Source organism: Lepidochelys kempii, chromosome 26 (assembly GCF_965140285.1).
Source record: "Lepidochelys kempii isolate rLepKem1 chromosome 26, rLepKem1.hap1, whole genome shotgun sequence".
Taxonomy (NCBI): Eukaryota; Metazoa; Chordata; order Testudines; family Cheloniidae; genus Lepidochelys; species Lepidochelys kempii.
This window is the reverse complement of record NC_136405.1, coordinates 11,635,677-11,657,051: the sequence shown is the minus strand read 5'-3', so window position 1 is coordinate 11,657,051 and position 21,375 is coordinate 11,635,677. Positions and strand designations below refer to the sequence as shown.

General features: G+C 48.2%; 3 protein-coding genes across 3 annotated transcripts; 1 reads left to right on the top strand and 2 right to left on the bottom strand.

Annotated features, from left to right (window-relative positions):
- The first annotated feature begins 235 nt into the window (after window positions 1-235).
- On the top strand, window positions 236-11,325 carry PCYOX1 (prenylcysteine oxidase 1). The gene is made up of 6 exons (XM_073325170.2): window positions 236-386; window positions 3,229-3,435; window positions 6,163-6,337; window positions 7,294-7,505; window positions 7,912-8,064; window positions 8,452-11,325. Exons 1-6 carry the CDS (start codon window positions 287-289, stop codon window positions 9,108-9,110), a joined length of 1,506 nt encoding a protein of 501 aa, XP_073181271.1. The 5' UTR covers window positions 236-286; the 3' UTR covers window positions 9,111-11,325.
- Window positions 11,326-12,951: 1,626 nt separating this feature from the next.
- Window positions 12,952-15,107, bottom strand: SNRPG (small nuclear ribonucleoprotein polypeptide G). Its single transcript, XM_073325177.1, has 4 exons — window positions 14,987-15,107; window positions 14,330-14,352; window positions 13,574-13,698; window positions 12,952-13,147 (listed from the first exon to the last, which is right to left on the bottom strand). Exons 1-4 carry the CDS (start codon window positions 15,016-15,018, stop codon window positions 13,097-13,099), a joined length of 231 nt encoding a protein of 76 aa, XP_073181278.1. The 5' UTR covers window positions 15,019-15,107; the 3' UTR covers window positions 12,952-13,096.
- Window positions 15,108-15,931: 824 nt separating this feature from the next.
- Window positions 15,932-20,950, bottom strand: TIMCC (TIM double twin CX3C motif chaperone). Its single transcript, XM_073325051.2, has 3 exons — window positions 20,771-20,950; window positions 19,667-19,807; window positions 15,932-18,147 (listed from the first exon to the last, which is right to left on the bottom strand). The coding sequence occupies exons 1-3, from the start codon at window positions 20,855-20,857 to the stop codon at window positions 17,959-17,961; spliced, it is 417 nt and encodes a 138-aa protein (XP_073181152.1). The 5' UTR covers window positions 20,858-20,950; the 3' UTR covers window positions 15,932-17,958.
- Between the last annotated feature and the right edge of the window lie 425 nt (window positions 20,951-21,375).

The following is a 21,375-nucleotide window of genomic DNA, read 5'->3' as shown; positions in this document are numbered from 1 at the left end:
CATCTCCCCCAGGGCACCCCCGCCCCTCAGTGCCCAGGGGAGCCCCCCACCTTCCAACACCCTCCCCCAGCATCTCCCCCAGGGCACCCCCCGCCCCTCAGTGCCCAGGGGAGCCCCCCTCCTTCCAACACCCTCCCCCAGAATCTCCCCCAGGGCACCCCCCGCCCCTCAGTGCCCACGGGAGCCCCCCTCCCTCCAACCCCGCCCCCGCCCGCTGGGCGCCGCCTCCCCGAGCCACCTGAGCGGAGCGCGGCGGCGGCGGCCGGGATCCCTGCCCGGGGCGAGCATGCGGGCCCGGCTACCTGCGCCCCTGCTCCTGCTCCTCGCCTCCCTGTGGCGGGGGGCGCCGGGGGCCAGCGAGCTGCGCTACCCGCCCGGCAAGATCGGTACTGGGGGGGCGGGGAGAGGCCTGGGCCCAGCTGCGGGGGAGAGGGGGGCAGGGGGTCTCGGCTGGGGGCCCAGTTGCTGGGGAGAAGGAAATAGGGGGTTCGGGGGGGTTGGGGCTCAGCTGTTGGGGAGAGGGGCAGGGGATGTGGGCTGGGGGGTTCGGGGAGGCTGGGGCTCAGCTGCTGGGGATGTGGGGTGGGGGATTCGGGGAGGCTGGGGCTCAGCTGCTGGGGATGTGGGGTGGGGGATTCGGGGAGGCTGGGGCTCAGCTGCTGGGGATCTGGGGTGGGGGATTCGGGGAGGCTGGGGCTCAGCTGCTGGGGATCTGGGGTGGGGGATTCGGGGAGGCTGGGGCTCAGCTGCTGGGGATCTGGGGTGGGGGGTTTGGGGAGGCTGGGGCCCAGCTGCTGGGGATCTGGGGTGGGGGGTTTGGGGAGGCTGGGGCCCAGCTGCTGGGGATCTGGGGTGGGGGATTCGGGGAGGCTGGGGCTCAGCTGCTGGGGATCTGGGGTGGGGGGTTTGGGGAGGCTGGGGCTCAGCTGCTGGGGATCTGGGGTGGGGGATTCGGGGAGGCTGGGGCCCAGCTGCTGGGGATCTGGGGTGGGGGATTCTGGGAGGCTGGGGCTCAGCTGCTGGGGATCTGGGGTGGGGGATTCGGGGAGGCTGGGGCTCAGCTGCTGGGGATCTGGGGTGGGGGGTTTGGGGAGGCTGGGGCTTAGCTTTTGGGGAGAGGGGCAGGGGATGTGGGCTGGGGGGTTCGGGGAGGCTGGGGCTCAGCTGCTGGGGATCTGGGGTGAGGGATTCGGGGAGGCTGGAGCCCAGCTGCTGGGGATCTGGGGTGGGGGATTCGGGGAGGCTGGGGCTCAGCTGCTGGGGATCTGGGGTGGAGGGTTCGGGGAGGCTGGGGCTCAGCTGCTGGGGAGAGGGGCAGAAGGATCCCTGGCGCAGGCGGGCTGGGGCACAGTTATTGCCGCGAAGGGGGTGACGGGGAGCTGAGGCTCAACTGCTGGGTGAGAGGGTCTGCGGCACAGTTACTGGGGAGATGGGGGCAGGGATAAAGAGTCTTGGGACAAGCTGCCAGGGAGAGGGGAAGTGGGTGACTGGGGACATTTGGGGTAAGAGGGCAGAAGGTGGACCTGGAGCAACTGGCTCCAGATGGGAACCAGTGCAGTAACTGGAATAAGCAGAGCAGTGGGTCTGTGCAGTCACTCCTCACTTAATGCCTTATCTAGGCTCTGTCTGCCAGCCTATCTAGCCCCATGGGCCACTCAAAGCCATTCCCTTCTATAAGAAGCAGATAATGGCTCTTAATCTTGTTCTCTCCCGTCTGCTCACAACCCCCCCATTATGGTCTGCAATCTGCAGTGCCAGATGCTTGTGCCTAACTTGACCCCCTTCAGAACATATTTTTTAAAGCAAACCCAACAGTAAGCAAAACAGGCCATTTTCATTTCTAATAATTGTAAGATGTTTAAAAATATAGATTAATTATTATTGGAGACATGCCTGGTGTTTGGAACAGTTTGGAGCCATGTTTTTTTTTTTTTTTTCCCAGCTCACTAAAATCCTGTAGGTAGCCACAAAGTTCAGGAAACTCCCTAACGTTCATAGACCCTTGAATTTCTGTGTTTGGCATAGGTCCGTCTGTAACAAAAGCCTAAGTGAAGCCCATGTGATATTGATTGGATGTCTAGTTTTGAAGTTTCTGAGAATCTGTTACTGAGCTTTAAAATACTTCCCGGATTCACAGTGGCTCATTACTTTCTTTGCCCTTAGGAGTCTATGTTCTCAATAGTTTCCCACCACACACACAAACTTTGAAGAAACGAGTCTTGTGTCTCTGGTGCCTTGCACCTTGTGCAGTCATTTGCCCCAGTGCAAGGTGGTGGAACGTACGACCCTTCTAGTGTGGTAGCATTTTACACCCACTTTGCATGTTTTTCTGCTGGTGCAGATGACTACTACTGAAGGAGCAAGACCGTGCAGGCCCAAGATGTAATTATGAAGCCTAGCTGACTCTGTAGTATAGGGATACCTTGAGAAACAGAGAGCCCAAGGTCCAGGAAGTTAGGAGCCTAAATACCTTTGTACCTAAGTGACTTGCCCAAGTCCATCAAGTGCTTGCAAGTCCCTTATTTTGCTACCACAAATGATAAATATGAATTACTAATTGATGCTGCAACCCCTGCTCTGCAGCAAGATTTGCCAACGTTCCTGGAATGCTAAACCAGCTACTTGACACAGCCAGCTATATTACATACATATTACATGTTACCATGTGGATGTGAGCAACTCATAATCTTTGGGCATGTCTACACTTGGAATGCTATGGTGGCACAGCTGCGCTGCTTCACGCGCTTCAGTGTAGACACTACTTCTTCCAGTGGGAGGAGATCTCCCATCGGTATAGGTACTCCACCTCCCGGAGAGGCGGTAGCTAGGCTGATGCAAGAATTTGCTGTCTACACTGGGGGTAGGTTGGCTTAAATGCGCCACTCACAGGTATGGATAGTTAAGTTGACTAATTCTGTAGTGTAGACCAGGTTTCCTGCTTCTCCCAAATTAACGTTCAGCTGAAGGATTGTGGTTTTAAAGAATTTAGGGTGGGATTTTCAAAAGCACAAAAGAGATTTAGGAGCACAAGTCACTTAGGTGCTTTTGAATATTCTACCCTCAAAATGAAAACTCAGTCTCTGTCATCCCAACGACAGAGACAGCACTGGAGGAAGAGAGCCACAATTGACACTCGCGTGAGGGCTGCCTGAATTCAGAGACTTGGGACGTATCTGTGTAAATTAACTAAAATGAGGAAAATAACTTCCTTTCAAAATGTATCTTCAGCTGTTATCGGAGCTGGTATTGGGGGCACCTCGGCAGCCTATTTTCTACGCCAGAAGTTTGGGAAAGACGTACGGATTGACGTGTTTGAGAAAGGAACGGTGGGGGGCCGTTTGGCAACTATAAATGTGGAAGGAAAAGACTATGAAGCAGGAGGAGCCATCATCCATCCTCTTAACCTGCATATGAAGCATTTCGTCAAGGTGCTAGGTATGTGACTTTTCCCTAAGGAGCAGAAGTCGCTGGGCTCATTTCTCCACTCACATCAATGCAAATACAGAGGCACATCAATTTAAGTCAATGGAGTTACATTGGTATCCATGAAAGGACAATCCATCAGGCTGCTGTGACATAGTGGGGTGCAATCCAGACCAACGGGGGGCTGTGTCACCCCTGCCTTCTTACCTGGAGTCCCTTGCAATGTCTTAGAATCATAGAATATCAGGGTTGGAAGGGACCTCAGGAGGTCATCTAGTCCAACCCCCTGCTCAAAGCAGGACAAACCCCATCAAAGCAAGACCAATCTTGCTGATATAGCCTCCAACCTGGACTACTCAAAAACAGCCTTCCAGTATGCAGGTCACTCCCAGATGTGTTTGTGTAATTGCAGCTTGCCAATCACACCCTGGCTTTCACCAGCCTGGGTTATACTGCAGGGTGATCCCAACACACTACCAGTCCTGGATTTCCCCTCAGAAACGTATGCCTTGTACTGCCCCATCCTCTCCTGGACAGTCCAAATATACTAAGTCTGTTACTCCTTTAAGGGAATAATATACACTAGCCTTACCCAGACACTTTAACGTAAACACCCTGGATTAGAAAAAACAATAAAACAAGATTATTAACTACCAAAAGAGATTTTGAGTACAAGTAATGAGGCATAAAAATTACAAAGTTTACAAGAAAAATGAAGATAAAATGCTTTCTAGTGCCTAACTTAACAAATGATATTAGATTCAAGCAAAGTTTCTCAGCATATGCTTTGTCAAAGTCAGATTCAAGACTTACTGAATTTGTCAGACCACTCTGTTTATTAGCAAAGTGCTTTGCCAGTGCACTCAGATATATGTGAGCCTTCTGCAAAAGCTCAAGCTAACTTATTTATACAGGTTTCAGAGCAACAGCCATGTTAGTCTGTATTCGCAAAAAGAAAAGGAGTACTTGTGGCACCTTAGAGACTAACCAATTTATTAGACCATAAGCTTTCGTGAGCTACAGCTCACTTCATCAGATGCACGAAAGTTCACGAAAGCTTATGCTCTAATAAATTGGTTAGTCTCTAAGGTGCCACAAGTACTCCTTTTCTTATTTATACAGATAAGCCAAAGCCAATTTAACATAGGAGACAAAAGGAAGCAGAAACTGACAAATATACATACATATCTTATTTACCAATCTCCTAGCTCAGTAAGAGCTCTTAAGTTAATTATTTTGAGGACCCATTGTCTCACACTCCTTAATGTTTCTCTTCCTGACAATTATATTTCAACAAACCTTTCAAGCAGCATTTCTTTAATGAATTATAATTTCAATATAATTCATTCTACTTTCACAGCTTCAAACAGTTTTATTGACCAAACTCTTCAGGTCAGGACTCCTTCCACAGAGTCCTTTCTCTTCTCAAGTGCAGAGAATGAGGTGGGTAACGGTGTGTTTGCTTTTTATAGTTTCAGCCCGCTCTTGAAAAACATTTTCAGCTGAGAACCAGGAGACAAAGTGTGTGGAAGAATGTTCTCTGCTGGTCTTTTTCACTTACGTGAGCTTTCTTTCTTTCTTTTCTCTGTTTCCCCCCTTCTCCTTGATGACTCTGTTTACTGCTTAAATGCAAATTAAGACAAGCATACACTCTTTTATTCAAGACAGGTCTGTTTGACCAGTTTGGTGCTACGTGAGTCTAAACATGTATTTTTAACGTAATACAGGGGAAATGTATAACTTTAGTCCTGTCCCCTGAACTTCATGTATAGATGGCCTCTCGAGGTCCCTTCCAGTCCTATGATTCTAAGATGTTACACACATTTTACCATGACATTACTGATCCGCAAGTAAAGAGTTTTCAGATGACACCTCACAAGGCATATCTTGTATAAAGATTATTACAATAGTGTGTATGATGTGAACCCAGGGGTGTATTCCATTACAACTGCCCAACTAACAAAACTGTTATTAGAGTCTCCTTGGGTTTGGAGGCTGGCAAGCTTCAGTTTGGTGACTGTAATAAAACAAAAGAAAACAAATCATATGTATTACTCACAGCTGCTACTCTGAAAGATGTTATTTTAGAGGGTTGAAACGCTTGATTTTTGTTTCTAGGCTTTTTTGCAAGATCCTTTTGTTCCTTCTAAGTGTTTAGCTGCTCTTGACTAAATGGGATGACCACAGCAAAATATCTAAGGTATATTGTAATAAATCCATGAACTTCCTGGTTATTGCTATACTGTATACCACAGCCACTCTGAATTTTAAAGCCAGACAGCGACTAGAACGCAGAGCTTCTTGATTCAAAGTACAGGTTCATAGTGCTTGAGCTGAAAGGAAATCTCTGTTAGCAGCTCGTGGCCTGTTTGAGTAGCTTTGATTCTCTCCACTCCAGGACAATACTGAACATACACATTATCCTGCACATTACATTATCGTTCACTTGAGTTGAAATAATCCTGGTATAATCTTAGAAGAAGTCATTTTGAACTCCTGCACTCTTGGGGCACCACTCAAATTTTTCAGAGCCAGCTTTGCTGCTCAGATTTTTAAAAGGAAATAATAAAAATCTAGACAGTTTGGACTGATAAGTCAGAATTATTGCACTTGTCATTGTTTATAATGATGCACCTTCTATGCTTCCTGAGCAGTACTGTGCAATAGATAGACCTGTTCCTTTTTAAATTATGCCAGCAGGCCCTGGTAGCTTATGGCAGATATTTCTCTCCTTTGCAGGACTCTCTGTTCCTGAGAACCGAGATGGCCTTCTGGGCATTTACAATGGAGAAGAGTTTGTATTTGAGGAGAGTAGCTGGTACATTATCAGTATCCTGAAACTTCTCTGGCATTATGGATTCAACCCTGTGCGAATGAACATGTGGGTGGAAGAGATCTTGGACAAGTTTATGAGGTAATGATGTAAAGCCTGAACTAAATTAATTCTCCTATTGGAGTGATTTAAAAACTGGTGGGTACTGTCTTTGACGATGGATGCTATGGAAACATTTATTAATAAAGAGGTTTGTTTTTTCTTGGCCCTCTTTCTGTTTCTCTCCTGTGATCTTCCTGGGCCTTTTTTCCAATGAGGGTATATCGCAATATAGCTAGGGCAACCCAGGATTCGTTCTTCATGGCAGTGGGGTGATCACTATGAGTAGTTTTTGTTGCCTGCCCTTTTACTTTGTAAACTGTTCTAATTAAAACAGGATTACTGTTTAAACAGTGCAACTTTGTAGCAGTAAGCACAAACACAGCAATCACCACTTGTACATTGTAGAATGTAGACCAGACAATATAATTTTGAGCCAAAGGAGTCATCAGTACAATTTGCCCTAATGTAGTGTGTCCATCACGCTGGCATTTGGGTGCATAAAACACAGAAACAGGTGTTAATTAATAACTGCCTGCAGTGACCAAAAGTACCCACCCACGAGGAAAGAAGTCAGAAAAGTTATGAAAAGACCCAACAGGGCTTTGTTTTAGATGGGTTAGGCTATGGTTTGGCTGGCAAGATGAGCCTTGTCCCTTGTTCTGAAGGTTAAGAGATTCTGATGGTCCCATTGAGAATCCCTTGTCTCCAGTTCCCAAGAACGCACTTCCAAGGACTATCGGCATGAACACCACAGCTGATCTCAGTTGTCGGGAGGGAGCAGTGGGACAGAGACAAAATCTAAAATGGTCAGACCCCTCCGCGCACTGGTCTTTGCCGAGAAAAATGAAAACCTGGAAGTGCACTGAGAAATTTCGCTATTTCTGTAAATGTTTTTCATTTACATTAAGTCAGTGACTGCAAGTCAATTGTTCTGTGCTAATGTGTATAGTCAAGATTAGTCTTCTATTAATATGTCTTTCTCCTTTTGGATAAAGAATCTACCGCTATCAGTCTCATGACTACTCCTTCAGCAGCACAGAGGGCTTGCTTCATGCGCTCGGAGGGAATGACTTCATCCAGATGCTGAATCGGACCATCGATGAGACGATGCAGAAGGCTGGCTTCTCCCAGAAGTTTATCTATGAGGTGGTTACTCCAGTCATGAGAGTCAATTACGGCCAAGGCACCAACATTAATGGGTTTGTAGGTGCGTGTTTAATTGTCTTCCCTTACTTACATGTTTCATCTGCTGGCAGATGAAACTATCATTAAAGGGCTGGGTGTTGTGACCTCTGCTGTGTTGTAATGGAAACTCATTCTTAGGATTCTTGCTCCCTAGGCGTGGGTAGGCTTTGAAGGCGATGCATTCAGCCCTAAGGAAAGGGGGATTACTTCTATTGCTCACTGTGATATTCCCATAGCTACTGAACAATTTTCCTTCCTATTTGGTACCATTATTTTTAGCAAGTTTTGTGTGTCACTTTCCTAGAGACCTATTGTTTTCTTAGCTCCATTTTACTATTCCAGCCCTGAGTGAAGAGCAATCCCCTGCTTAATTCAGTGAATGGGATGTTAGAACAGTATGTTTGGAATATCATTCTCTTCCCTTGCAGGTGCGGTGTCTTTGGCAGGTGCAGACTCTGGACTTTGGTCAGTAAAAGGTGGCAACAAACTTGTCTGCACTGGCCTTCTTTATGCTTCCAAAGCACAACTTATCTCTGGCACGGTTACCTCTATAGAGGAGAGAACGCGGCCCAAACGCACAGGTGAGGCGCACTCGCTTTCTTTGGACTTAAGAGGAAAAGGCTTTAAAACTAGAGGTTGGTATACGCTGAAACATTTGGATGCCGATCTCAAGAGCCCTGGTATTCAGGTCACTACGTACATATAGAGCCCATCTGATTTTTAGGCCCCTTATAAGGAATCAAATTGAGCACCCAAAAATCACTAGTCTTGTGATTGTTCTAAATTATGTCAATAAAGGATCCGGTGTGCAACATGTGATGCAAAAGTTCTTAGTCCAATAAGGGAAAATTCCCCCTTCCCCTCCCCCCAAAAAATTCTAGTTTACAAAAGCATTAACCCAAAAAAATACACTCATGTCCTGTTGCCAGGAGGATTCTGCATTCTCTCAAGTACTATCTTTTTTCCAGGAGGTACAGTTAAGTTGTATGAAGTGAGCTACAACTCTGCATCAGGGTCAATGACAGACATGTATGATATAGTTCTTATTGCTACACCATTGAATCGTAAAATGTCCAACATCACCTTCCGGAATTTTAACCCGCTCGTTGCACAGTTCTCAGACCATTACCATCAGACGGTGGCAACTTTTGTTCATGGGCGCATAAACGCATCCTTCTTCGGCTACAAGGACCCGTCCCGCTTTCATTTAGCTAGCATTTTCACAACCGAAAATCCCAAACTGTTTATCAACAGCATAGGTGTTGTCTCTCCTGTCCAAAACACACACGAGGAAGTGAAACAACCCATGGGACCTGCTGTTTGGAAAGTGTTCTCGAAAGAACCACTCACCAAGGAGCAGATGAATTTGCTTTTCTCATCCTATGAATCTGTGAAAGAGAAGAAGTGGCTGGCTTACCCGCACTACAGTCTCCCAAAGAAATGCCCACCTATAATCCTCCATGATAGAATATACTACCTTAATGGCATAGAATGGGTGGCAAGTGCCATGGAAATGAGTGCAATTGCCGCCAAAAATGCAGCTCTCCTTTCTTACCATCACTGGTATGGAAACGTGAACATGATCGACCAGGAGGATTTAAATGAGAAACTCAAAACAGAGCTGTGAGTTTTATCCAGGTATGAGCGGCAAACCCCCATCACTGATGGGAGTCTAGATTGTCCAGTGCTGGCCAGAGGAAATTGATGATGGTATTGATCAAATGCTAGGTCCTTCTTGCCCACCTTACTGTTAAAAATGAATATATGGCAATGTTTTTCCCTCTAACCTGATACAGTAATCATAAGTGTTACCTATCACAACAGTGAAGGTGGAAAAAGTCCAGAGGGGTGTAGGATTTTTAAATGGCTCCTTCCCCTATGTGTTCTGATCCCAGCGCAGGAAAGCACTTAAGCATGTGCTATAGCCCATCCCTATTCAAGATAAGCACTTAAGCAAGTATTGAAAGTTAAGCATGTGCTTAAGTGCAGTCCTGACTAGGGACCTGTTTATATATAATTACCTAGTTCCTGATCTTGCGAACAGGTAAGCATGTGGTTACGTATTTGCAGGATAAAGGCCTTAGTGTCTCCTGTGTTGTGTGTGATGGTTTTACACAGCAAGGAGGGAGGAAACTCTTAAATATAGGAAAAAGGCAGGTGGATGTGGAGCCAGGTGTAACACACATTAATTTTATTTTAAAAATCAACAAAATCAAATTTTGAAACTAGCCTGCAAGAGGCTGTCTGATCACATGTTATTCGCTCACCTCATTTCCAACTGCTCACTCATGTTAAGTTCAGTACAAATTAATTCCATGGTTTCCTAATGTAGTATCAACTTTCCATGTTAAGCAATTGCCTTTGTTGCCACAGGGGTCTTATGTGAGTAGAAAGAGGCAATGCCCTACCATCTGAAAGGGTTTGAGAGCCCTTCTACTAGATTTGACTTTGCCTCTTTTAAGGAAAATAATTTAAAATTGGTTTTAAAGGGTTTTTTTGTATTTAGTTTTGAGGTGTGGAGCAGTCTGGGTGCATGTTCTGTAATAATCTTGATTTTTTTTCTTCATTCTCCTAGTTTTATTGTAATCTTAGTAGCCACATTAGATGGCCTTTCCTTTGGGAGACTGTAGTGTTAGGTTCTACAGTAGAGAACCTGAATATAATTTGGATAACAGTGAATGTGGCTTCTTCCCAGCTGAGGTTAATATACAGCTCTGAAAAAGGCCATAAGTCACGGGATCACAAGGAACTGCAATTGTATTTTTTAAAGTTTGGTTATTCATACATTGGAATCTTACCTTTTTTTGACAATCTCAGTACAGAGTATTGGTCTGACATAGCATGTATTAACAGTACTGTAATTTATTTTAAAGCATGCTTTTCAGGTGAGTGAATACAGAGGGTATTTAAGAGGAGAGAGAAATAGAAATATTTATAGAGGGCTACAGAAGGAGAATGGTAGATGGTATAAATTCTACACATGCTGATGATAAACACATTAACGCAACAGAATCCTAACTAGTCAAGGTGGTTGAGAGACACCAGAAACGTTATGAAAGTCAGCAGTCAGTGAACTCACAAAGACATGCCAGCCACGCAGTAAAAAGGAAGATTTGAATAATTTTGGGATTTTACTTTCTAAATAATGAGGTGGGGGGGGTCTCTTGTTTCTTTTGATTGCACAACTTGTGTAAATTCTTTTGCTTGTAGGGCACTAGGGCCATATTTTTACACGTGAGGCTAATTTAAATGTTTGTAATTCTTGATAGTTTTACAGCTTTCACAGACCGATCAAGCACAGTAAATCTAACAAGTCTTAACTAAATCTTCTTTTGCTTTAAGTACCAGCGCTCCAGCGAGATTATGAAATGTTTGCAGAAATACGTGGTTGTCAGTGATCAGTTTGTTTTTTTAAATCAGGCTGCTTTAACCAATTAGTGAGCTGAAGTCCTACAAGTAGTGATACTCAATACTCAGCATAAATTTGTATGGGTTTTTACTTGTAACTCTACCTGCTGTCTAATTTCAACAGAAATTCAAGGTACCTAATGAAGCACTGTTAATTTGGGGAAGGGATCATATTTGATTGAAACCTTTTCATCACCTATAAAAGCTAAGATGACTAAACAGGAAGTATTTCATTTTGAGTTTTACTGTGTGATTTGATACTTCACCTATCCCCAGGCAATGTCTTGCTGAAAAGACATCAGCAAGGAAACAGAAGCCCTCCACCACCACCCCTTTCTTTTTAAAGGTGCTCTATAAAAAGAATTTTGTTTTAAATGGATGATGTTTTTAATTTGGGGCTATGGTAGTTTGTAAAATTAAACTTTATGGAAATACTTCATTTGTCTTTAGATTTTTTTTCACTAACGCCTGTTCTTCAACCATTAACTAGTCCCAATAGTTTTCAATCTTTTCAACAGTAATAACCTGAGACTGGGCTCCTGATCTTGCAAACACTTATAGATGTGATTAGGCCCATTGACTTCTCATAAGACTACCTTCCACTGTTTATGCCCGATTTGTTGCTTGCATTTCTCTCCGTAATCTGTGCTTTTAAAAGTCTAATCTGCAGTGTTGTTAGCAGTATAAGTAAAGCCTTCCAACTGAATTTTCTATGTTTAAAGGGAATTATATATAAAAATGTCCTCTGAAACAAACTATCGGAGTAGAGGGTGGTATTGAGAAGCAAACTGCATCAAGGGTTTGATCATCCTTTAAACAGTAGCTGCATCTCCTGGGAAGATTAGGTTGTTTCCATGAGTCATATGTCTGTGCCTTCTAGTCTGCTGTGGAGAAAAGTATAAAGCCACAGAACCTTCATACCAGAAAAGTGTCAAGTCTCTATACAACCATTTTTTAATATTTATGTACATGCTAGTTATTGATAGTTTAATCTTTTGAAGATCCTTAGGACTGGCCTATTCTTTCTTCAGCATTTTTAAGGCCTGTTTCTAGTAGCTGTAGACAATATGTCTGTGAAAGTGAAAGTTATTCAGATATAACAGAACTGTTTTGGTTTTTATATAATTAAATAGGTGCCACTCTTTGTAAAGCAAAAGGTGGGGCAAATGCTTTAGCCCAAGCCTATTAAAGGATTTCATTGTTAGAGAGGTTTTGCACTGCAGTAGCAAAATTGAAATATGAATCACGTGCCAGAGGCCAAATTATCTGCTGCTGTAACTCCACTATCTATAAATGTTAGTTCCACATGAGGGAACAGCTCACTGTGCAAGGAGTTCATCTATTGTACTGTGCTAGAGTTGTTCACTATAGTAAATACACTGCTGTTTCACTATCAGAACCAGCTGGAATGGTTTGAACTCCAGAAACATCACAATGGAGTAGTTTTATTACCATGTTTAGTGTTTGATTTCCCAGTAGCCTGACGCACCCAGCTCATGAAGTAATCGCTGAAGGTGAACCTGAAGGCTTTCCTGGAGAGGTGTAGAGTCTGGGGGCTTTTTCACATCCCCTCTGGACTCCAATAGCTGGACTTGTGACCAGACCAGGATAGCCTAAATCCTTCCCAGCTAAGGAAAAAGATTAGTAATTCAGTACCTTTCTGCTCTAAACACATTTTAAAATAGACCAAAATGGATGGGAAAGAGGCAGACTGAAATTCATAATGCTACCACTAACACTGTAGGAAAAGATTCACAGTCCATGTTTCTGGCTCTTTTCTGCTGTGAAGACTGGAGACCTGTTCCTAGACATTTTTCACTTGAAATAATGAAGGGGAAAGATTAAAAGTGTCTAGTCCTGCTGGCCTGAAAGCTTGTGTATTAATAAAATGGTGAAATAAAAAAGGTATAGCTCACCTATTGTGCTACCACAGAACTAAAGTTTCTCAGTTACTTCTGATGCACTCCAGAGCCAAGACTTTCTGGAATATGCACAAGATACTTCAGCAGGCAATCGGCACCAGTTTTAAGAGGAAGTTACATTAATTTAATTTACTCAAGTTATGTTAACCATTACAAAATTTATTTAACAAAAATAAGTTTACATGAGGAATGTACAGTTCCTGAAGACTCCTCATTCGTTAACAAGACAGCTGGAGTTAAGGGGAGGTTTATCACAGCGCTAGGCAGGAGTTCACTGGTTAATCTATACTCGTTCCAAGGCTTCTAACATAATGATGCTGTTTCCTCGTATTACCTAAAAATAAGGAATATAAAAAGATTAGAATTCTTTCGCAACCAATGTGGTTTAGCAGAACTAGAGATGGGACAAAGATCAGAAGTATTTAATGCTAGCAAACAACCCAGCTAGGAAGTAGTCTACAGCATGTATATTTCTCCAGATTAGCTCTTCTAGAAAGATGAATAGCAATTAACTTTGACTCATAAACCTCCCAGAGATTATTCAGTGACAAGTATGGTGTGGACTATCTAGTTTCCTAGAATTCACCTGGTTCAGGCACATTTGCTAGAAAATAGTGCTCATCAAGATACTGGAATTATGGCAACAGGTGGGGACTGGGGAAAGAGTCTGAAATAAGGAACCCCCCCCACCACCACACACACACTCTCTAAAAATGTTTCAACCCATACCATCCAATAGGGGTGAAAATTCTCTACTTACCACCATCCCTATAGTGTTCTGTTGTCCACCTTGTGCCATCTCCACACACTCGTCTATCACTAGATTCATGAAGGGGTCAAACCCTCGCAATATCCCTTGGACATGTCGGCCACCATTTAACTTCACTAGAAGAAATATTTGGCAAATAATTTAAAAACAAAAAAAAACTACTGGCACACAGCTGTAGTATTTAGCTTTCTTGGTTAGGAAGTGTTACCTTTGAGATGGGAGCTTTAGAACCATCTTTTAATGCTATGACGGTTTGAAACCTAGGCATACTGCATGTGAATGGACCATTGCTTACTAGAACTAGTATTCCCTATTCCACGGGCTTCATATACAAAAATGCAGTATAATAATGAGGAAGTCTGGATGGTGGTCAATATTAGCAGACTGTAGGCTGATATCACACATAGTACCCCTCAAAATGCAGGAGTAAAGTTACATTAGAGCTTCATAGTGGTTAGGCATTTAGTGTGCTGGTGATTGTTCTTCTGCGTTCCTGTTATCCTTGGGGACTGTTTTTGTACCATCCTTGATATAAGGATGTTTGCGTAAGTACACAGTGACTAGCACTTCTTAGGAATGTGCATTTCTGCAATATCATCCCTGTTCTTGCCAGATTCTGTGAGCAGGTCCTGCCTCATACCAGGCTTCTAATACAAGGGCTTATGTCTCAGGCTCTCTTCCTGCTACCATGGGAACTTTAAAACGACAGCGATGCTCGGAATAAATCTAGGCGCATAAAGAACTCACGTGACAGCTTCTTGTCCATGAATCTGAAAGGCATAAGGGGGAAGAGCCGCACGTTAGCAGGGCAGAAAGACGGTACGCATTGACGCAGAACATGAACGGCGCGGCCCATCGGCCTGCTCCCGGGCATCCCGCTGGCGTGCACGCAGGTGCCACGCCATGGTCAATGTACCGGCTCAGGGCGGGGCTCTCTGGGCACGGTACCACGGCCCGGCAGCCTGACCACGGGCCAACAGCGCACTGCAATTCTGCGTGTATTTGGGGGGGGGGGGGGCACAGAGACTTGAGTCAAGCTCTGCTCTGGGGCACCCAGCCTGATGTCACCCAGAATGGGGGGGGGGGTCCCTACGCACGTGCCCCTTGCCAGGGTGGATGGGGCGGGGCTGCCCCAGGGCCCTACCCGAGGTGGCACCACGTGCCCAGCACGGGGGGGGGAAGGGGCGGGGGGAGGAGTTACCCCAGAGGGGGGGGGTCTCGCCCGCCCCGCGCAGAGAGGCCCCGCTGGGCAGCGCGGTGCATGCCGGGACACAGGGGGCAGGAGGCCATAAAGGTGGGTCCTACTGAAATTCTGGCCCAGGGGCTACCCCCCCCACGCTCGCTCCACATCCCCCGCCTCCCCCCGCGGGGCGATCGCCGCCGCCCCCCCCCGGCCGCACTCACTTCTTCAGCTCGGGCGGGTGCGCTTTACTCATGGCGCCGCCTCAGTCAGCCCCGCCACAACCGCCTGGCGCTCCTCCGCACGGCTCCAGCGCTGGCGTCACCCCGTCCGCGGCTCAGCGACCAATCAGGGATTACGCCGAGGCCGCGGGCTTGCCCGCGTCCAGCCAATCAACAGTAACGCCGGGAGCGCATGCGTATGACTTCAAATCACTGACCCAATCAGCGTGATCGCCGGTATCGCCTGCGGGTGACCTCACTGACCCGCCAGCCAATTGCGGGCCGTGCCGCTTCCTCCCGGCAGCGCTGCGGGGAGGCCACGCGACTCACTTCCCCGTATTCCTCAGAAGAGCGGCCCTATCTACGTAGCGGCAGCTCGGGAGCAAGATGGTTGCAGAACGGGCACTGAGAGCGGATGACAAGCCCAATTCCCCACCCCGAGCCGCCCGCAGCGCGCTTGCCGGGGCACACTGACGCGCCAAAAATATCGATGCGCGGCTCCCCGCGGCAATACGACCCTGCTCGTCCCATTTAGTGGGACGCTTACAGCAGATTAGCACCAGGGCCAACGTTTAGATGCGAATTCGGGTCCCGCTCCGAATTCCAGGGGCCCACTTTTCAAGGACGTGGTGAATCAGAAATTCCAACGCAGGAGAAACTTTCCCTACCTTTGCTGCCAGCCCTTTCATGACTCTAGGTTACATCCCCTTTCCCCTGTCTTGTCTATTTCGATCGTAAGCTCTTTGGGGAAGGGGCTCCCCACTTTTCTGCTGGCAAAGCCCCTAGCACCCCCGAGCTCCATTGTGCCTTGCCCCCCGGAAGGCGTGAAACAGGATTACGGATAAGCTTGCCCTCTGGTTCCCAAGCACTAGAATATGTACAGTCAAAATCCAGCACTTCTCGCAGCGGAGCCATGCCAAGCCTTGTCGTAAGTAAAAATACGGAGGAAGTTGTCATCTAACATTTATTTTTGAATCAAACTTTCGGAAAATAAATCAGTTTTTAAAAGGACAGAACAAAATGGTTGTGTTCGTTATAGCTGTTCCTGAGAAGGTACGCAACAGGTCATTCAGCTCACAATAAATAGAACCATCCTAAGATACTCGCTACCGTGTCTCCAGCCACAAGGACAGGACAAGGTGGTGCTGCTGTTTACCGGATGTCGTTTCCCCTTTTTATTTTGGCGGTGATCATCTCTCTGTATTGTGCTCATTTACCTTGAGGACCACAGATTCAGAACTGTCTCCTCCTGCAGCTGAGTAGCTCCACATCTGAGGCAGCCAGTAATGCTGCTCCATGACTCACGGAGTCACGCCTTGCCCCAGCATTCAAGCCAACCTCCTCTGCATTGCTCCCTCTCCCCGCTGCTCCGGGGAGGAACAAGATGTGAAATCCACCTCAAGCCCGCACTGCAACATCCTGAAGAATCTGATTGTGCACTGATTTACGCTGCTGTAAATCCAATACTTTAGCAGAAAAACTGATTTATACCAGGATGAGGGAGAACAGAGACAGACTCTCTGTGTGTTTAATTAGGAATATCAGGTCAAAAAGGAGGACAGAATCCTTAAACCTTAAATCTTTAATTCTAATATTAAAACCTTCAGTGGTTGTTTTGCAGAGGCTCAGGTGAGGACAGTTATTTATGCCACACTGCATGGAACAATGTACCTGGTATAACTCTTAAAGACAGACTTCAGGCCCAACGCTGCTGTTCCTTATACCGCTATAAATCAGGAGTAACTCCACTAAAGCCAATAGAGTCATACTGGTGTAAAACCATCAGGAGTGGATCATTAAGTGGTATTGGCCATCCCTTTTCAACAGAGCATGCTACTTCTTGTGAATCATTGCTCCAGAGAACCCATACTGGGCTGGATGACCTTGCTCTTTTAGTAGAATTAGACACTGCAGGGTTGGTGGCCTGATGAAGACAAGGGGCTGATTCTCCACTCAGTCACGCTGGGTTTACACACAGGCATATCTCCATTTATTCCAGTAGCATTACTCCTGATTTATACCAGTGTGAGTGGCAGTAGAGGCTGAAGATGTTTTAACTGCAGAGACTTGACCTACCAATGCAAAAATGTTCTCCCTGATTCCTGGTGGAAGAAACATTGTAAGAGAAACAGACTTATTATCTAATACATTGCACACACTCCCTTTTGCATTGTTTCTTCCACGGCAAAAGAAATCTGCACTAGAGGGACCTGTCAGTGCTAGACGGTAAGTTCTGCAGATGTGAGAGCAGCTGAGGAGGAGAAAATCCTGTCCCCAAAGCATTTTTTTGTAATCACAACAGGCTGGAGAACAAGTGAGGCAGGAATACTGGAACTCTAGGGCATCAGTTCAAACCCAACCCAGTGATAGTTTCACTTCAAATCCTCCTAGCCCATCACATCACCACCATCAAAAGGACACAGAGACTGGCCTTTTGGAGCCAGATCCTCAGTGGGTTTACACTGGCAAAGCTCCACTGTCACTAATGGGGCTACACTGATTTACATCTGCTGAGAACCTGGCCCTTAACTCCTGCAGGGCACTATTGAGGAATATTGGTTAGGCAGTACTGGGGAAGCTTGCATTGCTGTTACCCCTGTCTTAGGGACAAAGGCCCCTCAGGCTCCGGGCCTGTCAAACTGGTGCCTTCCAGCAGGCCTAAATTCAGAGGGAAGTCAAGGTCAGTGGAGGACACTGCTATTATCAGCATGGTGTGTACATACACTGACCATTAACCCTTTGAGAACTGGGGTCTGTCCTCTCCACAACTGGTGACATCCCTCAAATCAGCCCCAGACCACCAAGCCCTTAAACCAAACCAGCTCTCGAATGGACAACTGCAATACTTGGAAAATGCAAAAATCACCCTAATCATCCATTTTCATTCCTCAATTTCCAACACGAATCTCCGTGTACACGTCTCTCTTTTAATAGGAGCTACACTTCTCCCTCTCTCTCCCCAAACAGACGCAGCTTTATTGTGCAATGGCTGCCAAAGTCTCCTTCATTTTCTTGGTCATGCTGGGGATGAGATGCACGTGGTCGTCAACGCACTTTGTCACGCAGCTCTCCAGCTCTTGCTTCACCTGCTGCTCCCTGCTCCCTGAATCCAGGGAATCTTTGGCTTTGTCATTACAGTGCATCGTGCAGCGAGCCAAACGGTCCTGCAAATGAGAATTCCGGACAGTTAGAGTCCACGCAGCTGCGAGCAAAATGCATTGGGTGGTGTAGTAGCTGGACAAACGAGCTCTTATCCACTTCTCAGATGGCAGGCCCTCATGCCTTTGGCCACAGAACACAATTATTTGTAATGGAGGGGATGGATGGAAGAAGAATGAAGCTTGCTGCAGGCTCGAAGTTTACCACCATTTGCAACGAGACCTCCAAAGTCATTTTGCTATGTGGTGGTCTACATGCAATAAGTCGGGCAGGGTGTCTCAGCCTAGCTCATTGGTTCCAAGGCCAGAAGGGACCACTGTGATCATCTAGTCTGAGAGAACTCCCCAAAATAATTCCTAGAGCAGAGCTTTCTGCAAAACAACCAATCTCGGTTGAAAATTGCCAGTGATCCATCAGAACTGGAATGCGTTACCTAGGGAGGTGGTGGAATCTCCTTCCTTAGAAGTTTTTAAGGTCAGGCTTGACAAAGCCTTGGCTGGGATGATTTAGTTGGGGATCGGTCCTGCTTTGAGCAGGGGGTTGGACTAGATGACCTCCTGAGGTCCCTTCCAACCCTGATCTTCTATGATTCTAACTCTTGGTAAGTTGTTCCAGTGGTTAATTACTCTGTTCCACATGGCCAGCAGTTTACACTGAGACCAAGGACTGAATGATGTGTATTTGACACAGGGCATTTCACCTCTAGGTCATCAGTATTAACCAAGCTCAGGTCAGCAGCAGCTTAGAGATGATGCGATGGCTGCTTGGGGGGTCTCAGCCCAGATCCTAGGAGGCATCTCCCCTGCATAATAAAAGCTGCAACACTGCTGGGACCCCTATTGAGGTTCTCAGGAGAGAGGCCCTTGAAGATCACATTGTTCTGTGACCCCCAAATGCCATCCTTCTGAAGCAGGACGGAGTCAAATTCAGTGTGTGACAAAGAGAGAAAGGACGGTCCCGGGGTTAAAACTTGGGAGACCCGAGTTTAAGTCCCTGCTTGGCCACAGCCGTCCTGTGTGATCTTGGGCGAACAATACTGACTCTGTGAACTGAGAACAGCACTGCCCTACCTCCCCGGGTGTCGTGAAGGTAATTACAGACCGTGTGAACAAGACTGCGAGGCTCTCAGATACATTGGTAATGGGGGCGGGGGGGAGGGGGGATCAAGCCTTATGTTCCACAGTGAGCCTGGATTTAACGCAAAGCAGAACCCTGAGTATCCAATACCCCCCTCCCTCAAAGTCGTCTCTTCTCCAAAATGAGATGCCCCGTTCATGTTACCAACTCCCTGCTTGGGTACATCCCCTTTTGTCCGGGTTACTTTTACAACGGGGTTTGGCCCAGCACTGGCTCGCCCCACACCCAGGTGCATCCACGGCAAACCTCTGCGCCCGGCTTGAGACTAAGCCGGGATCAGATTCCGTGGGGAGCTGGGGCCCGAGAGACCGCCGCCGTCGATCCTATTTCCCTACGGGAACGCCAGGGCTCGCCCGCACCGGGGTCCACCGGTCGCTTTCTCCTCACCTGGAACCTCTCCAGCTCTTTGGTGACGACTGCCTGGGCCTGGGCCAGGGGCGCATGGCAGCGCTCGATGCAGTGGTGCACCTGCTGCATGGAGGCCAGGTCGTTCTCGCAGCAGTCGGCGCTGCACCGAAACATGTTACCCTGCAAGGGCGGGAAAGAAAGCTGGCTTTTCCAAAGCCGTCGCCTGTAGCAACGCACATCTGAACCCCCCCGCAATACACCTGTCCCTTTCAGTGGGGGGCCCTGTGCAGAGAGTGCTGACCTCCCACAGCCACCTGGGGTTTGCAGAACGGCCTGGCTTTGCCCCCCCCCCCCAACTCTCCTTGAGCGTAGCCCTGACCCACCCCCACCGCGGTGCGGGGCCCAGAGCCCTGCGCACAGAGGGGCCCTGATCCCTGCACACACACACATGCTCCAGTAGGCATGGGGGCAGAGCTCACTGACCCCTTCCCCCCCTTCACTAAGGGTCCAGGGCCTCTCTACAGACAGACCCACAAGGGCGCGGGGGGGGGGGGGGGGGCTAGGCTCACAGGTTTGCTCCCTGCATGGCCAGAGGAGCCTGGGCCCGCATTGCAATGGGTCAGAAAGCAGGGTACTGCTGGGGAGGGGGGAGAGGAGCAGGTAGATGGGGGAGCTGGCAGCACAGAAGAGGGGGGGCCGGGAGGGGGCTAGGCTCACGGGTTCGCTCCCCGCATGGCCAGGGGGGTCCCAGGCCCGCATTGCAATGGGTCAGAAAGCAGGGTACTGCTGGGGGTGGGGGGGAGAGGAGCAGATAGATGGGGGGGGCTGGCAACACAGAAGAGGGGGGGCGGGGAGGGGGCTAGGCTCACGGGTTCGCTCCCCGCATGGCCAGAGGAGCCCGGGCCCGCATTGCAATGGGTCAGAAAGCAGGGTACTGCTGGGGGGGGGGAGAGGAGCAGGCAGATGGGGGGGGCTGGCAGCACAGAAGAGGGGGGGCGGGGAGGGGGCTAGGCTCACGGGTTTGCTCCCCGCATGGCGCATTGCAATGGGTCAGAAAGCAGGGTACTGCTGGGGGTGGGGGGGAGAGGAGCAGGTAGATGGGGGGGGCTGGCAGCACAGAAGAGGGGGCCCCCTCCCCGTTACCTGCATCTTGCGGATGTTCTCCCGCTCCAGCCCCTGCACCATGCTGTCGATGGCCTCCTGCATCCTGCTCTGCGGAGCCTCGGCCATGCCGCCCGCGCGCACATGGGCCGCAGGACCCCGGCCGCCGCCGCGCGCGCTCACTTCCCGGGTCAGCGCTCCCCGGGGGGGGGGGGGCCAAGCCGGCTGCGCCGAACAGCGGCCCCTGCTGCCCGGCGGCGCGCACTGCAGGCCTGGGGCGCCCGCCCCGGCTGAGAGCGGCCGGCGCAGAGCAGCGCCTGCGGGGAGATAGATCATAGACTATCAGGGCTGGAAGGGACCTCAGGAGGTCATCTAGTCCCACCCCCTGCTCAAAGCAGGGCCAATCCCCAATTTTCCCCCCAGATCCTTAAATGGCCCCCTCAAGGATTGAACTCACAACCCTGGGTTTAGCAGACCAATGCTCAAACCACTGGGGACTCTGCTCCCGCTGCCGGGCGGGGCCGCGGTCTCTGGCCGGGCTGGAGCGGAGGGAGTCGCAGGGTGCGGGGCCGCTTGCCGAGGGGAGCACCAGCCAGCCCTTGGGGAAGGACGTCTCCCGCCACAGGGGTGGAGGCGTCTTGCATGCT